The sequence below is a fragment of the Mus musculus genome, chromosome 15 (assembly GCF_000001635.26).
Source record: "Mus musculus strain C57BL/6J chromosome 15, GRCm38.p6 C57BL/6J".
Lineage (NCBI taxonomy): Eukaryota > Metazoa > Chordata > Mammalia > Rodentia > Muridae > Mus > Mus musculus.
This window is the reverse complement of record NC_000081.6, coordinates 78,158,444-78,175,073: the sequence shown is the minus strand read 5'-3', so window position 1 is coordinate 78,175,073 and position 16,630 is coordinate 78,158,444. Positions and strand designations below refer to the sequence as shown.

Sequence of the window (16,630 nt, the reverse complement as noted above, 5' to 3'; positions counted from 1 at the left end):
AGTTGGTTTCTATCTTCAGAGTTCCAGAGGTTACATGCCTTGCAGAGCCATATCCCACTTAGTGGCAAAGCAAGAGGGGCTCCCAGGAAAGTCAGGTGGCATTTACCCACCCTCCCCTCATGAGGGGCAACACCAGGATAGCATCCATTCACCCATAACAGAGGAATCCGACTGAGAGAGGCGTGTCCTCCCATCCATTAAGATATCACGTCAAATTAGGCCTATTTTAGATTTTAGTTTAATTTAACTGATACATAACATAAAGTGATATATAGTTACATATGGATATACTGTGTGAGTTTCCATCAGGACCTCGCTCTTTCCCCCTTCCGGAAGGTGCACAGCACGGGTGCTGTCCGCAGTTGTTTGCTGTGCAAGCATGCAGGGCCTTCCTGTCTTCCTCACTGCTCAACGTTGCACATTTTTCCCTCCCCGCTATTTCAGTTTTTAGGGTTCATAACATGCTTGGGCTTTAAAGATGGCATTTCGATTCTGGACGTGAAGCAAAGGTTAGGTCTCCAAATGTTCTTTGCACCCGGGGTCGGGGAAAGATACCAATAACATCCAGGACCCGCGACAGCAGCTTCCTTTACTGCGCAGGCGCCATTTCAGCGGCGTCACCCCTCTCAGTGTGGGCGAATCCATTCCCAGGAAGAAGGGGCAAGGTGCAGCGAATCCCAAACTCTTCGCGATGGTTAAAGCCATGCTCTGGCCAATCAGAAAGCCCCATTAATTCCCGCCTCCGGCTGCATCCTGGTTGGGCTGCGTCTCCAGAGACGCTAGGCGGTGCCCAGCGGTGATTGACAGCATCTAAAGCCATTGGCCAAGCTGAGAGCAGTTAAAGAGCAGAAACCTCTCCGCTTTGTTCCGCGAAGGGAACCGGTTTTCCCCGCCTCCTTCTTCTATTGGGTGCCTGGGGTCTCCGAGCTTTTGAGAGCAACCAATCAGGAGACAATATGGAGGGAGAAGGCGGGTTGATGATGGTTGCCAGGAGCCTGTTTGGCGCGACTCTTGGGACCAGAGGACTAGTGGTTGTGTCTCAACTCTTCTTTGGGCCGGGTCTAAGGCTGGACTTGGAACGGGTTCTGCTCCGCCCCACCGGAACCTTTGCAGGCTGCCTGGGGCCTGAAGCCCTCCGTCCACCCAACCCTAGCACCCGGGCCATCATCCATCCCTCCATCACGGCCTCAGGCCCTGGTGTCAGCTGTCCCCGAATCCTAACCCCCTTTCAGCGTCCCCCACCCCCACGTCTCCGCTAGTACCTGGTTACTATGGTGAAGCTAGCTGCCAAATGCATCCTGGCAGGTGAGTGCTATATGTGTTTGAACGCGTGGTCCCCAGAGCCCTAGCCGTCCTAACTCGGGCGGTTTTGGTTCACCATCGCGTCCACTCTCTGTCTCCCTTAGGAATGGCTGTAGTGACCAACAGCAGATTCTAGAAGGCGCGCGGGGCGGGGGAATGGGCTCCACAGGACACTCCCCCCACCCCTAGGGCACATTTGTAGATGCAGCTGTGTCCCGGTCTCCCTCCCATATTTTGAGACTACCTTCACCAGATAGACTTAACAAACTTGAGCGAAGTACAAGCATGGACTTGTCAGGGGTCAGCGTTGCTGGTCCCACTCACTCTGATGTCAGGAAGATGGGGTGGCGCATCTGAGAGCATTAACTTAGAGATTCCCCGGAAGTAAGATGTTTATTATTGTTGACTGTCAGGGAAATAGCCTGCACAGTGCCCAGAGTGTGGATGAGTATTATATAGATATATACAGAGTGATCTGGTGGTGCTCACACTCGTGGGCTTGCCTTGAGCCAGTCTGAACATTCGGAAGCCTATATGCTTAGCTTGTAGTCTGGTTGACAGCTGAGCACATGTGTCTACCGAGGCGACACTGCAGCCAGTGTCATGTGGGGGTATTTCATTTAACCCTTTTGCCACAGCGCCCCCAGGTAGCTTCTGTGATGTGACCTGATGTGACCGAAGCCCTGAGTGGTGTTGCCATGGGTGAACCCCCAGTGGAAGTCGTACACCCCATTCCCAGATTCGCCTGACTTCTGCCTGTGGGTCAGGAGTGTTGGCTACTTCTTATTGTGACAACTTACTGGACCGGAAGTTGGGAGTTTATTGTGCTCACGGGTCCAGAGGACTGCCCATCATGGTGAGGAAGGCATGGTGGCAAGACTGGGAGGCAGGCTGGCCACGTTAAGTCAACAGTCAGGAAATGGAGCATGAGCCTTGGCTCTCAGCTCTCTTTCTCCCTTTTATTCAGTCAGGGGCTCCAGCCTGTAGAGTGGTGCCACTCACCTTTGGGGGCGGGCCTTCCCGCCTTAATCTAAACTAGAACACTTCTTACAGGCATGTCCAGAGGCTTGTCTCTTCCGTGATTCTTCTTTGTAATCCAAAGATTAGCAGGGGTGTCTTTTGATCTTTATTCTACCGAGTAAGAAGGGGGGGCAGGGAATGGAGGGGAACGGTACCCGTGATGACTTTTCTAATTTGAAAATGAAAGCGTCATGCATAGACATGAGTGACAGGTTGTCACTCAGACCCTAGTGCAGCAGAAGGAAGCCAGGCTCTGCAGAGAATCTGTAGTTCTCAGGGTGCCAGGGGAGGCAGTGTGGTGTAACAAAAGCAGCCAGTCCTTGCCCAGCTCTGTTGCTTTGGACAGTGTTCAGCTTCTGCATGGGTAAGTTGGGGACATTTATTATTTTTTTTTAAAGTTAAATTTCGTTTTAAGTGGGCGGTCCTGCCTGCTGTTCTCTTCCTTAGCTGGTTAGCTCTCGAGGAGCTCCTGTGGTGAGCCCCTCTGCTTAGACTTGCTGTATGCTGGCCCTTGTCACTCCCTCACAGTCTTCTGGCCAAATGCTCAAAGCTACCAGCCAGTTCTCATGTAAGATGAGGCAAGCAAGGCCCAGAGCAATGAAGACCCTGATCCACAGGCTACAGCTTCTGGCTAACTAAAAAACCACCTCCAGGCTCTTTTCCCTTAGGAGTATCCAGGGACCACCAGACCCCAATGGAACCACATTCAGATTCCTAATCTCCACACCTCCCTTAAGTGCACATGCGCACGCGCGCGAGGGCACACACACACACACCCTTCCTCTTCCCCTGGCTTTTTCTTTTCACTCCTTGTAGGCTCACATAATCACCGGTCCACACATATAGTCACTCAGCAGATGTTTATTGAGCATCTAATACATTGAGTCACCATGCAAGCTGCAGTCGCCCCACGCCCCCACCAGGAAGAGCCCAGAAGTGCAAGTGTGTGACTCATGGGCCCTTTGTGTACTGTATGAGCCTTTGCTGAGTGCCTCAGACACAGCTGCGGCTTCTTTGGCTTGAGAGGCAGAGAGAGGGAGCACCATTGACAGGCAACTGTGTTTCATTTATTGAACCAACAGCCAGGTGCACCAACACGGCACACACTGGTTCATTAACTCTGGCAACATTCTGTAGTGGGTCCTTCACAAAAGCTGTTGGCCTAACTTACAGATGTAGCAAAGTGGCCACAGAGCACTGAGGCCTTAAGTGGCACAGAGAGAAAGGACAGGATTTGGAGCTGGATTAGAAAGAGGATTGCGTGTGTGTGTGTGTGTGTGTGTGTGTGTGTGTGTGTGTGTGTGTGTGTGTGTGTGTGTGTGTGTGTTGCGGGGGGCTGGGGGAGGTCCAAGGAAGAAAGAGCAAGCACGCCTGTCCAGACTTTCTTTTTCTTTCTTTTTTTCTTTCTTTCTTTCTTTTTTTTTGGGGGGGGGGGGTTCGAGACAGGGTTTCAAACCAGTATAGCCCTGGCTGTCCTGGAACTCACTTTGTAGACCAGGCTGGCCTCGAACTCAGAAATCCACCTGCCTCTGCCTCCCGAGTGCTGGGATTATCTATAAGGGACAGCTGGGGACCGTTGGAGTGGTCACCTAGGAGTTGATGGAAGAGCTACGGATGCATGCTGTGGGAGAATGAGAGGACTCACCGCCGGTCTGTTCTATGACTGCCTCTCTGGTGAGGCTGAGCTGGGCGTGGGAGTCACAGAAAGTTAAAGACAGAATCAGTTTGTGACCGTGAGAGACTGGAGTCAGCCCGAAGGAGCAGAGACATGCAGCGGTGGTGCAGACCCGGAAGGAAGTCACTGAGCTAGGCACAGGCCTCTGGGGAGGGGCGATGCCTGGCGGGGACAGAACTCAGCTCAGTCACACTAGGGCAATGTTACCACGTGCCACACTGCCGCCGCCAGAACCTGTTTCTTCTGGTAGAGGACTCAGCACAGCCCCAGAGCCAAGTGCAAGCCAGTCCATTTCTGTGTTCAGGACAGACGTGAGTCCCGACAACTACGCTCTACATCAGTGACTGTCACATAGAGGCACTGGGGTTAGTCAGGTAGAGGGATCACCACCTCCAGGGCCGGACAGAGAGAAGCCCAAAGAGGGGGCTCCCAGCTCTACAGATGATGTTTGAGCTCCTGGGGCAACCTTGGATTGTGGGGCAAGTGCCCAAAGTGTAGGCTTGAGAGAGAGCCCAGAACCAGAAGGACGGGAGAGGAGACAGCAGGATGGGGAGGAGGTAGTGACCACATCCCCAGCATCCTCGGACAGCGAGGATATCGGGTCCACGGCGGCATGATGAGCAGAAGGAGATAGAGAAATCACTCAGGTCTGTGGTGAGACATGGTGGTGGCTGTGGCCAGTCAAACTACAGAAAAGAGTAGAAGCCCCCACAAGGGCTGAAAACACAGCCAGCTGGGAAGGACCCGGCCTAGGGCAGCAAGGATCAAGGAATGAGAGAAGCCAGGGCTGTGGATGTAGCAGGAGCAGAGCCCTCTCCTCACATGCATGAGCCCCAAACTAAGATGAGGGGGAGGGTCTGAGGCAGAAGAGCCAAGATCAGAGCATGGAGGACAGACCCCAGCAGTATACACCATTGGAAAACTGAAGAGGATGAACACGTGGGGAGGGGGGGGCACAGAGGAGCAGGCAATGGCGACAGAATAGAGCCTTGCAGGGTCCCCACAACTACACGACGGGGGTGGGTTGGGGTGTGGACGGCAGTTGGGGATTGCTGCAGGCTACCACCCCATCTAGAGAGTTCACTAATGAGAGCCCAGGAGTGGCCACCGGACATGGCAGTTAATTACGAGGTCATGAGTAGCCTCCCATGGTGCCTTCCCAAGGCAGTCTGGTCCCCCAGCCCCTGCTGCAGCCCCGGGGAAACCCCCCTGCACCCAGCAACCACGTGGGCTCAGAGGCTCTCGAGGTTTCCCCGGCTCCCTCAGATGCCCTGCTTCTCAGCTGTGCTGTTTGGCTTTCCGCTTGTCATCCTGTTGCTCCTAGAGTGTGTTTATCAGTTCCTCCGCCTCTCCATGCTCAGATCCCTCCTCGCAGCCCACACAGGAGTCCCGCTGCCAGCCTTGGTGACTGGCAGTCAGCAGAAAGATTCACGAAATTAACCAAAGCCAATCTGTGGGGAATCTCCCAGGGGGAGAAAAAGCCAATTCCCTCCCGGGTTTAGGAACAGAATGGGTGTCAGGATGGTGGTGACTTGACTCCCATTCTGGAGTGAGGGGGTTACGGAGGCAAGCGTGGAGAAGGAGATGCTGGGCCATATGCCCCGGGGCAAGTGAGACCTGCAGACCCTGAGAGGTCATAGTGAAAAGAGCCCGAAGGTGGTATTTGGGGTAGTCAGCCAGACCAGCCTGGTGAAACAAGACAGTATTAAAATCTCAGATAAGTTCCCTAGCTTCTGTGAGCCTGGCTGGCTTCACCTGTGACCTCAGTGGTGGTCACAGCACAGGAGGGACAGACTGAGAGTGAAGGGCTTGTGAGGAGAGCGTGGCCCACTGCTGTTCCCTTCTAAGAAGCACCAGCAGGAAACCAAGCCCCTCGTGGCTCACTGGGCCCTCAAAGAGATAAGGAGACACCATAATTGTCTCATATGGGAAGATTGCAGTGGGAAAAGACTGCAGAGTGCCAGTCTGGAGAGGTCAGGCAGAGGGAACCGCTGGGAAGCAAACAGAAGACAGCGTTGTTCCAAACGCTGGGAATCAAGAAACACAGAATGGGTGGTGGCAGCAACAGTGGTGATGGTGGTGGTGGTCATTGTGGCCATGGTCACGCCCCTGAGGGTCAGGAACTCGAGAAAGAAAGCCGGTGTCCTGAAACACCTGGGCGATGGAGTGAGAATCGGCATACTGCTCTCAAGGCCAGAAAGATGCCCGAATATGTAAAGCAACCAGGTAAGCAGAGGTCAGGTGGGACAGAGGAGAGAGCAAGGCACCCTGAGCTGTCCCCATGACCACCCGGATGAACTCTGTATGAAACCACTCCCTCCTATTGTGGAAAAGACCCAAATCTGATCTGGGCCTGAAAACTGACAGGAAACTTTGTTTCGGGGGGTGGGGGGTGGGGGTCGTCCTCCTGGAACTGTTTATTGAACAAAGAGAGGGAAGGGCCCAGGGAGGCAAAGAGGCCATTGGAGATGACTGAAGATGTGTGTGTGTGTGTGTGTGTGCGTGTGTGTGTGTGTGTGTGCGCGCGCGCGCCTAAGTCTGGCAGCTCCCTGTTCACCTGGCAGGTCAAGATGGAGTCCATCACTTGAAAATGAAATTTCTCACAGTGTGTGCAACCTCTTGACTTCCTCACTGCCTGTGCAGATGAGAGATCAGGCAGTGGCTCAGCCAGGTGGGGTCACAGGTTGTTGCTCACCCCTTTTGCAGGCCAGACTCTAGAGTGAATTGGAGTTTAAAAGTGACAGGTTTCCCCACAGGATGTGCTTTTGTGGAAGAGTGTAACTTCTGTTGCCAGGGCTCCGAAGCCCTCCTTCACCCCTGTTACCGCTACCTTCTAGGTCATTCTTCTAGTTGACAGGGCTATGGGGTTTATAGAAACATACTCAGGCCTGGATAAGCTTTAAAGACGGATCTCCCGGACCAGTTGCCCTACTGGCGACCCCTCTGCTTCCCACGAGAGCTGCAGACATTTGCTCTGAAAACTCAGCGAAGTTTCTGATTTCGAGGCAAGCACTCTAGAGCAGGAGGAGGGTTCTCATGCCTCGTGGGATCCAAGCAATGACTTTTCCTCTGCTCTGGCCCCAGGGGACCCAGCCGTAGGCAAGACGGCCCTGGTGCAGATGTTCCGCAGCGACGGGACCCATTTCCAGAAGAACTACACCCTGGTGAGTTGGAGTCCCCACCTGGCCACTACTGTCATGAAACGTGGCAGTTAACCATGAGAGTGTGACTTGGCAAGATCCCTAGACTATGCCCTAAGGGGCCTGAGAAGAGATGGGGAAACGGCCACATGGAGATCCAGTCTCCATTGGCCACTAGTAAGGGACCAACCAGGATAGCACAGGGTTGCCAGGAACAGTGGAGGGCAGGGACTTGTAACCGCAATTGGCTACTTTATTGGATTCTTTTCCCTACCGCCCTTCTCCACCCTTAGCCCCCAACATTAAACAGGAGAGAAGAAGGTTGGGAGAGAAAGGGTGAGTCCCTATCATTAGAAACTACTTCCTGGTGATTAGGGGCATCAAGTTCCTTGGAGAAAGACCTTTCTCAGGACATTAGAGAGCAGGAACAGAGGGAGCAGCAGCCTCCTCTCTCAGACTATGGTATTTTTCTACCCTCTGAATAGTCCCCAGAATTCCAAAGGTAAACTATCTTCAGCTGGCAAAGTCGCGCCCCCACCAGAGCACGAGGCAAATCACAGTCAGCTGCTGAGGACAGACTGAAGCAGTCCCACATCTCCCACCTGGGATTAAAACAACAACAAAAATATGAACGTAACATATCTCTTTTCTTAAACCAAAACTCTCACTAAAGAGATTGGGAAGTCCTGACGGCCTCTGACTTCTGCTTGGCTGGGAACACCTCCTTCAAGGAAGTGGGGACTTGGCTCATTCTGATTGCCCCAGTGTGGGGCCCCCTAAGGCCTGTGATCTTGGTGTCCCCTGCAGACAACTGGAGTGGATTTGGTGGTGAAGACAGTGCCAGTTCTTGACACAAATGACAGTGTGGTGAGTGCTACCCTGGCCCTGAAGTCACTTGGGGCTGCTCCTGTGAGCTGGGGTTCCCTCACTCCAAGGGTAATAGAATCGTGGAACAAGGACACGGGGAACCTTCGAGGGAGGGCCTAGGGTACCGGGGAGGGGATTGGGATGCCAGGCCTCACCAAAAGGAACTTGTTATCTTTTATCTGAGTTCTTAACCGGGTCCCTCCAAAGACTCTCACCGCTCTTGGGGGAGACTGGTGCAGCATCGTGTCATGTTTGTTTGGCCTCTCCCAGGCTGCATTCATCGGATGTGTAAGGAGACATCTGAGCAAAAAGAAAGGCACAGAAGTCCCCCCCCACAGGAAAGGCTGAGACAGGAACCACACTGTACAGGGCCAGTCCGTGGAGCAGGCAGTGCTGCCCTTCAGGGTCTAGAGCCAGGCAGGAGGTTGGGCACCAGGATGGGGCTCAGGGACCTCTGAGGGGGTTTCAAGCAAGCAGCAGCATCTGGGAGGGTCTCCACCCGGGCTGGGAAGGCTCGGAACTCTGTGTACAGAGCCCGTGTTCACTGCCTCAGAGCAGTGACAGGCTGTCCTACTTTAAGCGCCTTCCCCAGGCCTCCTCAGCGACCTCCTTTACCAAGAATTGTTAGACGCTCTGAGAGTCCATTTGGTTAACAAAGTACAGAGTGGCCTTTTGGACACCAGGACCCTTGCCAGCCTGCTTAGCATTCTGTCTTGCCAGGTGGGCAGTCAGCCTCCTCCCCCTCCCCCCCACCCCCCGCGCGCGATTTTTGTGCTTGGGGTTGGACAAGGTGAGCCACCTGCCACCCAGGTCACACCAGGTGGACAGAAGCCTATACCTCTGCCTCTCGGACACTCCGGTCTGTTCTCGCCATCTCTCTGGGGCATCGGAGACGGTAGCGCACGTGTGAAGGCAGCCACGCGCATGGGCATGCTCACTCGCTCTCCACGCAAACCTTGTGTATGGGAAGCTGAGTGGGACAGCTCGGCCCAACTCTCCCTGCACTCTCTTCTGACACGAGCTTTTCTGGTCCCAGGAACTCTTCATTTTTGACTCAGCCGGCAAGGAGCTGTTCTCTGAAATGCTGGATAAGTTGGCAAGTAGTGTGCTGATTTTTTTTTCTTTTCCTTCACTACCCACTTCCGCCCAACCCCTTGTCCCTGTGGGGCTCCTGGTGGGATGCCCCAGGAGCATCAGAAGTGACCAGGCAGGATCTTCTAAGGGGCATCCCTGCTACTGGGTCTTTGAGCCACATGGCAAATATAGATGTTCCTCCTTACCCATCCATCATGGTCAGCCCCAGCTCCAGAATGTGCCAGGAGCTACGAAGCTGGTCAGTCCTTGTAGCTGCCCAATGCCCCCCCCCCAGCCTGCTGTTTTTAATAGCCCTTCCTGAGCGTTTTTCAACCCTCCCCAGTCAGCATCCTCTCTGAGCTGTTTGCTTCGGCTACAAAGTGAGACTCTCCCAGACAACCTTACTGACTGGGGCATCTCAGTGATTGACAGGCAGCTCCTGATGAGCGGTGCCTGCCTCTGCCAGCCACTGCCATCTTCTGAGTAGGGATTCCCCCAACCCAGGTTCAAGTTCCTCTTTCCCTTGCTTGTCCCTCATGAGTGCCACTGCACCTGGCATCCCTTCATCTGTGGTGACCTGTGGCCATCTGTGGGTGGGACAGTTTCTCAGCTCACACCCCTCTCTTACCCACCTCCCCCCGAAGCCCATTTTTCTCCCCCTCCCCACCCCTGTCCCCATCCAAGAGTCCCTGTCACATCCCTAAAGCAGGCTTCTCCTGTCTCTCGCTTAGTGGGAGAATCCCAACGTCCTGTGCCTTGTCTATGATGTGACCAATGAACAGTCCTTCATCAGCTGCACCAAGTGGTTGGAGAAGGTCCGGTCTCAGACTTCAGGCATCTCCCTCCCAGGTATCAAACTGTAGATGGGCCTTTCTCCAACTCTGACTCCGTCCTTCAACTCAAGGGTCTCATCAGGTCACTGTGCAAGCCATGGTGGAAATAGAACAGGAGCCTGAATCCCTGACTCTCTGACCTCAGCGTCCTTGCTCAGCCTCTAAATGTTCTCGAAAACCTACCGAGCATGGGGGTGGGGAGACAATGCCACCCACCAGGCAGAGCTGGGCGGGCTGAGATAAAAAGAAGGGAAGGCGCTGTGTTCCGAATGGATGTTTCCAGAAAGCTAACTCCAGGGAAGAATCCCTCATCTCCCCCTCTACACTGGGTACAAGTTACATTCCATCCCGGTTGTCACTCCTGCACGCTTTAAATCAGGTTCTTTCTCATCCCTGTGTGAGATCAACAAATTCTCCTCATTAGAGGCCAGGGAAAGCGGCCTCCAGAGACGGACTGAGAAATTAGCACAGCCAAGGCAGCTGGGAACGGAGCTCAATTACCTGAGTCCCTGAGTCTGAGCCCAGGCCCGAGATTAGCATTAATGACCACGTCCGATGTTGGCTCCATGAGCTGAGAATTAGCACAAATGCTCTTCTAAACCTGATCCAGGCCTGCCTGGTGCTTCCAGCCCTAAGGAGGTGAGGAATATAGATATATTTTTGAAGCCACGTGTGACGGCGCTGAGCTGAGCTGCCTGTGCACAGCAAAACCAGTCTGTCTTCTGTGGCCTTGGGGGACCTTCCCTGCTGGCACATATTCCCTCAAGTGGGCAGCTTCTGTCACTTGATGTGTCACACGCCCCTCTCTCTGCCGCCACCCTGCCACCTCAAAACCTAATATTGTGGTTATTTCTTTTGAGCAGGTGTTTTAGTGGGAACTAAGACAGACCTGGCTGGCCGACAAACAGTGGATTCAGCTCAGGCCCAGGTATGGGCACTGAGTCAAGGCCTGGAATTCTTTGAGACATCTGTGGTGAGTTCCCCCAACCCTCTGAGCCACTGGGATGGGGGCCCCAGTGCTAGAGGTTTGATCGTGACCTGGGACGCATCAAGTGGTTCTGCCACCAGATGCAAAATCTAAATTAGAACCGATGCTCACATTCTGCCCAGGGACTCTGCTCAGTGTGTGTCAGGAGAGTCTTCTGTATGGCACACTGTGAAGCAGGGCAGACAGCCTACCCTGGGCAGAGCCGTGTGCATCTCTCTTGGAAAGACTTTGAAGTATGGGGAGAGGGAGGGGGTTGCAAGGGCCATTCCATTTTCCTGACCCTTGGACTCCGAGAGCTGCAGAAGGCCATGCATGTCTGTGAGACAGGAATTGGCCCCCCAGTTCCAAATTCAGCATTAAAGTTAAAAAAAAAATGAGTAGCCCCAGGCCCACATGACAGGGTGCACCCAGCCCCGGGATCCCCGCCCCCACCTTCTCTCATACCAGAGGAGCATCTAGTGTCATTTTTTGATAGAGTCGTCTTGCAGTGGGAGACTCCAGATGATGGGCAGCTGCCATCAGAGTTGTGTAGCACAGTGAAATGCCTTCTGACATCTGGAACCTTCAAAGTTGTGGCTTCCGGCCACATGATTCTGATCACACCAGTCAGATCCCTGCCCTGTGTCGTCCGTCCCGTCCCCCGTCCCCCCCGCCCCACCACAGGCATGAGGGTGGCCTAGACACCACTAGTCTCATAAGCAGCCACAGACCTCACGCAGGAAGTTGCCAGAGAGTCCTGTTAGGCCTGCAGTGGCTATGTCGTATGGGGTCTCACTTTAGGGTCTCTAGACCCAACTACATGGCTTTCCAAAAATCGTCAGCAAGAGAAGCGCATACCCTGGGTGTCACCTCCTCCAACTGTAGGCTCTGTCATGCCTACGAAGCAGCCTGAGCCAGCACTCTGTTGCTGTGTGGATGTGGGCATCTATAGTGTCTCTCACTGGCACACTTCCCCAGACAAGGCATCAGCTTCCAGGGCAAGTGTTCTGCCTTCCGAGGGCAAGAAGCTGAACTGCCTCTGGGACCCTGGGCTTGGGATGTGTGCTGTGGGGCCTCAGGCTCTTCACCTGTAGATACAGGGCTAGGAAGCTGCCCTTAGGGCTCATCACGCACAGGAATGAAAAACGCCTAGCACAAAGTCTAGTGCCCCATAAACACTCACCATGCTAGTGTTTTAGACAACGATCCCTTTCTACAGGGTTTTTAACTGTTACTCCTTACTAAACCCCAGGGCCAGCGGCTGGTACAGAGGTGGACGTCACCCCTGTCTCGAGTCCGATTATCACAATGCTGGATTAGTTCAACTGAGATAGCTCCTACTACCCAGGGCACCCTGTTGAGCCAAGCCACACACCTTTGAGCAAGCAGCAAGCCTACAGCTCTAGCAGTAGCTCCCCGTCCCCTCCCTCCTCTGCCTTCTTCTGTCACATCCCCCCTCCTCCGACGCCCCATATTTCCTAGAAATTAAAACCCACCCCAACCCATCATCAGTCAGCCACCCAAAGCTACCGGTCAGCTTCCGGCTCAGGTGTCGGGAAGGATGCGCATAAATTCTGCTTGAAGAGGCTGTGGTTGAGTGCTCCGTATTAACTGTGCGAGTTAACTAGTCCCCCTTGAGTTGCTGCTAACAGGGGCACCACTGGCGGCTCGGTTAAGAAAGCCGTAATTAAAAAGGGAACATAACCCAACGTGGTTTGAGATGCTGCCAAGCCTGCCCATCCCCTCCTCCCTTCTTCCAGTGTGCAGCTGCCTCGGAGAGACACCTCCGTGGTCCTTCCAGTGTACAGCTGCCTCGGAGAGAGACCTCCGTGGTCCTTTGGTTCTCAGACACCTCCAGGCCCCACCCCACCCCCACAACAGTCAAAAAGGATTCCTTTGAACAAAGTTTAAAGGGTTTTCAAAACCCAAATCAAAATCCACGATTTCCCCCACTGAGATGGGATGTCATATAAAGTACAAGAGCAGGGCCAAGCCCTCCTCTTGGTGAGGAGGCGCGCCCTCCCCAGGCAGCCGAGGGCCTACCGCTTGATTGGTGTTGCAAAGATTAAGTTTCCAACCTCATAGCAACCCGACAAGGCAGCTGTTCCTGTCTCTGTTGTTCAATTAGCAGACGGACTCAGAGAGGCCACACGTCTCTCTCTAGTTGCACAGCTAAGGAGAAGTAAAACCAAGACCAGAGTGCAGCCCTGTCCACCTGGAAAGTCAGGTCTTCCAAGAGTTCGAACCCTTGACCCCTGAGCGGACCTGCTCGGGAGCTCTCGGCGACAGAATTCTAGGTCAAATCAAGAGCTAGTCTGAGCCTCCTCCAGACATCATCTCCCAAACAGCCTGCTCCATCAGTGTCCAAACTGTGCACAAGATGATAATTAGTCATCGGATAAAAGGGCTTCTGTCGCTGGCGGGCCCCCTTAATGCGTTTGGAAAATGGTTCAATTTCCATCTATTTCCAGGCTCTCCACGGTGTCTGTCGGGGCTCCTGGGCATTGAATTCCTTACGTTTTTATGATGGGTTCTCCCAGTTATTGCTTTGGAGAGCTTTCAACTCCTGTCTAAAAACCCTCCCACAGGGTCTCACCACCTCCCTTCCCTCCACTTGGTGCTCGAGGAGGGAGGGAAGCTGTTCAGTGACACTGACTGGCCTGGACATGATGCCACACAAGCAGAAGAGAGAGACTCGAGTGCCCGTGTGGAACCTCACACAGGCAGTCACTGGGCACTGCACCCTGCTCAGTGACTCCCTGACCTGCACTTCCTTCTTCCTGGCTGTGGGGTCCAGACAGCTTTCTCCCCCAGGCAGGCCTGGTGCACTTCTGTCCTTTTTACGGCCACATCATTAAACAGTCCCCTGCCCGGGATCAGGGTCCAGTGTCCAGCTGGGCCACTCCACCCTCTTGGTTTCATCCACTCCTCCATAAAAGTGTGGCCACACTGACTTCTGGGATATTCCTCCCGTTCCATCAGGGACACTTCAATGCCTCTTATCCGGGCTGCGCCTTTGCCAGCCGCTGAAAAGCTTTCAGCCAGGCCCTTGTAGGCTCTTAGCTGCAGCTCCTGTGTGGTAGTAGGTTCTGCCTGCCACTTTGTTCATTAAAACGCCAGGCCTTATGATGGTGTGTACCTGTAATCCTACCACTTGGGAGGCCGAGGTGGGAAGGTTAAGAATTCGAGGCGAGTCTGGACTGCATAGCAAGAACCTATCTTAGAATGATGGTGGTGGTGGTGGTGGTGATAATGATGGTGATGACTATGTCATGATGAAGTGTGGTGGTGGTGGTGATGATGATGGCAGTTAGGGACGTGCCTCAGGTGGTAAAATGCTTGGGTAACATGCAGAGTACTCTTGCGTGTGGTCACCAGCACTGTGGTACATACCTGTAATCCCAGAATTCCAGAGGTAGAGGCAGGAGGATTAGAAATCCAGTCAGCCTTGACTATAGTGAGTTCCAAGCCAGCCTGAGTTACACGAGTCCTTATCTCATGAAACAAATGAAAAAGCAGTCTGGGAGATGGGCTCCTGTGTTGGGTCACGTGGCATTGCAACATTAGGCTTGATTTTTGAAAAACTTGGGGAATGGGAACACAGAGAAAACAGACACCCACATTTCAGGTGAGCAGTGGCCACAGTGTCAGGGGGAAGCTGTGTGTGCGCAGGCCCCCTCTCTCCCCACAGCCCCATATGACCTCAACCTGGAGGCCACACCATTGACTCCTCTTAGATGCAGCCTAAGGCAAGCTCCTGAATTTTCCCGATCATCTGGCCAGTAAAAGTGTCCTCTGGGCACCTTTGGCCACTCCAGCTCCGTCAGTGTCACCCCAGGGGTCAGGGATGAGGAAACCTATCAGGCCACCAGCAGACAGCCAGCTCTGCACCTTCTAAGGTGCCTTCACCACTCCCCGCTCCCGTGGGAGGAGCCACGCATTCTTGCTGGGATCCGGCACCATCCCGGAAGTCTCAGTTTATTCCTTTGAAATAAGCCTCTTTACACTCGGCCCTACCGGGGCCAGCCACCCCACCGGCCTTCCTGGTCTCTGGAATGAGTAGAAGGACACTCCTGCAGCCTGGCATCATTGAGTAGGGGCTGGGTGTGCTGCACCTCTCCTGGCTGGGCTGGGGCCAGACTTTCTCCTATAACACATCTGTCTGCTGTTCTGCATCGGCCTTTGGTCCTCTGTCGGGGCTAAGTAAGGGGACTCATCTTCACGTCCTCCACACAGAACCCTAGTGGCCACAAGGATGGTTCTACAGGTAGACTTCAGCCCTGGCTCCACCCATCACACATCATATAGCTGGCAGCCTGTCCTATCTATCTCTCAGTTTCCCTATAAAAGCTACACCGTGACAGCAGCTGCCCAAACTGCGTGAAGATGCTCCGACACCAAGTGTCAGGGGCCCGAAGGGAGGGAAGCCTCTAGCATGTGCCCACTTCCCCGGACTAAACTCTCACGCCCCCTCTCACGTCTTACAGAAGGAGATGGATAATTACGAGGCCCCGTTCCACTGTCTGGCCAAGCAGTTCTACCAGCTGTACCGGGAAAAAGTGGACATATTCCATACCCTGGTGTGAGGGTACAGTGGACTGTCCTGAAGGGCTGCCCACTCTGCCGCTGCTGCTGTGAGCCCAGCAGACCATTGTCTTTTCAGGAGACAGAAGACGGGATCACCTGGGATTTCTCAGTATCCACCATGGTTTTCAATAAAATGAGAAGAGCAACAACGGCTTCTGTTCTTAGTTGGGTGGGGGCTGTGCCTTTTCTGAAGCTTCCCTGCTCAATCACAGAGTATGCCTGACCCCTGTTTCTGCCTTTTATGTATAGGGCCTGCCTGCTCTGCAAGCCCCCCTGGAGACCTTCAGTACAGAGGGCAAACCCCAGGCTGGTTCGGACGTAACCATGAGCTGCTGCGGCCCCAGTACATGGAAGCACCCCTGTCTGGAGGACCTCCAGGTTCCACACTTCCTTGAGGGGCTCCCTGGGAAAACAGTGACCCCTGCTTGCTTCTCTGGGTGCCTGCTGCTCAGCATGGGGTTCAGCCAGCCTCTCCCAGCTATACCACTGAGAACCCCACATTCACAGAGAGAAGAGAGATGGCATCTTCCTGTAAGGGCCACCTCTCTACTCAGGAGCTGGGGAGCTGGGCGGCTGTGTCTCCCTCTGCATTAGGTTAGTCCTGAAACACCATTTAACCCTTTTTCTCCCCAGTGAAGGCCTGTCCACACCAGGGCTGTGGCTACAGGCTGGCACCCAAGGCCTCCTGGGAATCTCAGTCTTCCCTGGAGACCCTGCTTCCTCCACAACCTCCTGGCCCACAGGACTTTGTCTCACCTCCTGTCCCCAGACTTCTCTATTATGGGAGAGTGTGTCATGCCAACAGCACTAGCTAAGGGGGTCCAGCCCCTGGTGTGTCCCCTGGGATAATGGCCATGATGGAATGGGTCTGGTTGCTGCTGATGACCCACCACCGTCCCTACATGAGCTAAGCACATTACATGCATCCACCAATTCTGTCCTTTACAGCATGGAGTCTGTTAATATCCCACTTCTACAAATGACAAGCTGGAAGGAGAAAATGAAGCTCAGCCAAGGGGCAGCAGAGCCAGAACGCTCCGCACCAGAGCCAGCAGCTCCTGGTTCCCCTCTTCCCTCCCCCTGAGCTTGGCGGGAGCTGCGGAGGCCATGCTGCCTGCAGAGGGGGAAGGTCAGACTTGGTGCCAAGGTCACAGGAAGGAAAGAC

At 54.0% G+C, this 16,630-nt stretch overlaps 1 protein-coding gene across 1 annotated transcript; it reads left to right on the top strand.

Annotated features, from left to right (window-relative positions):
- The first annotated feature begins 992 nt into the window (after positions 1-992).
- On the top strand, positions 993-15,614 carry Ift27 (intraflagellar transport 27). The gene is made up of 7 exons (NM_025931.3): positions 993-1,305; positions 7,082-7,161; positions 7,945-8,004; positions 9,041-9,100; positions 9,810-9,927; positions 10,775-10,884; positions 15,366-15,614. Exons 1-7 carry the CDS (start codon positions 1,272-1,274, stop codon positions 15,462-15,464), a joined length of 561 nt encoding a protein of 186 aa, NP_080207.1. The 5' UTR covers positions 993-1,271; the 3' UTR covers positions 15,465-15,614.
- The last annotated feature ends 1,016 nt before the right edge of the window (positions 15,615-16,630 follow it).

Excerpts from the sequence above, each read along its gene's own strand:
- Ift27 (NM_025931.3), top strand. The coding sequence starts at position 1,272 with ATGGTGAAGCTAGCTGCCAAATGCATCCTGGCAG. Across the intron at positions 1,306-7,081 it reads TGCCAAATGCATCCTGGCAG|GGGACCCAGCCGTAGGCAAG; the intron begins GTGAGTGCTATA and ends CTCTGGCCCCAG. Across the intron at positions 10,885-15,365 it reads AATTCTTTGAGACATCTGTG|AAGGAGATGGATAATTACGA; the intron begins GTGAGTTCCCCC and ends CACGTCTTACAG.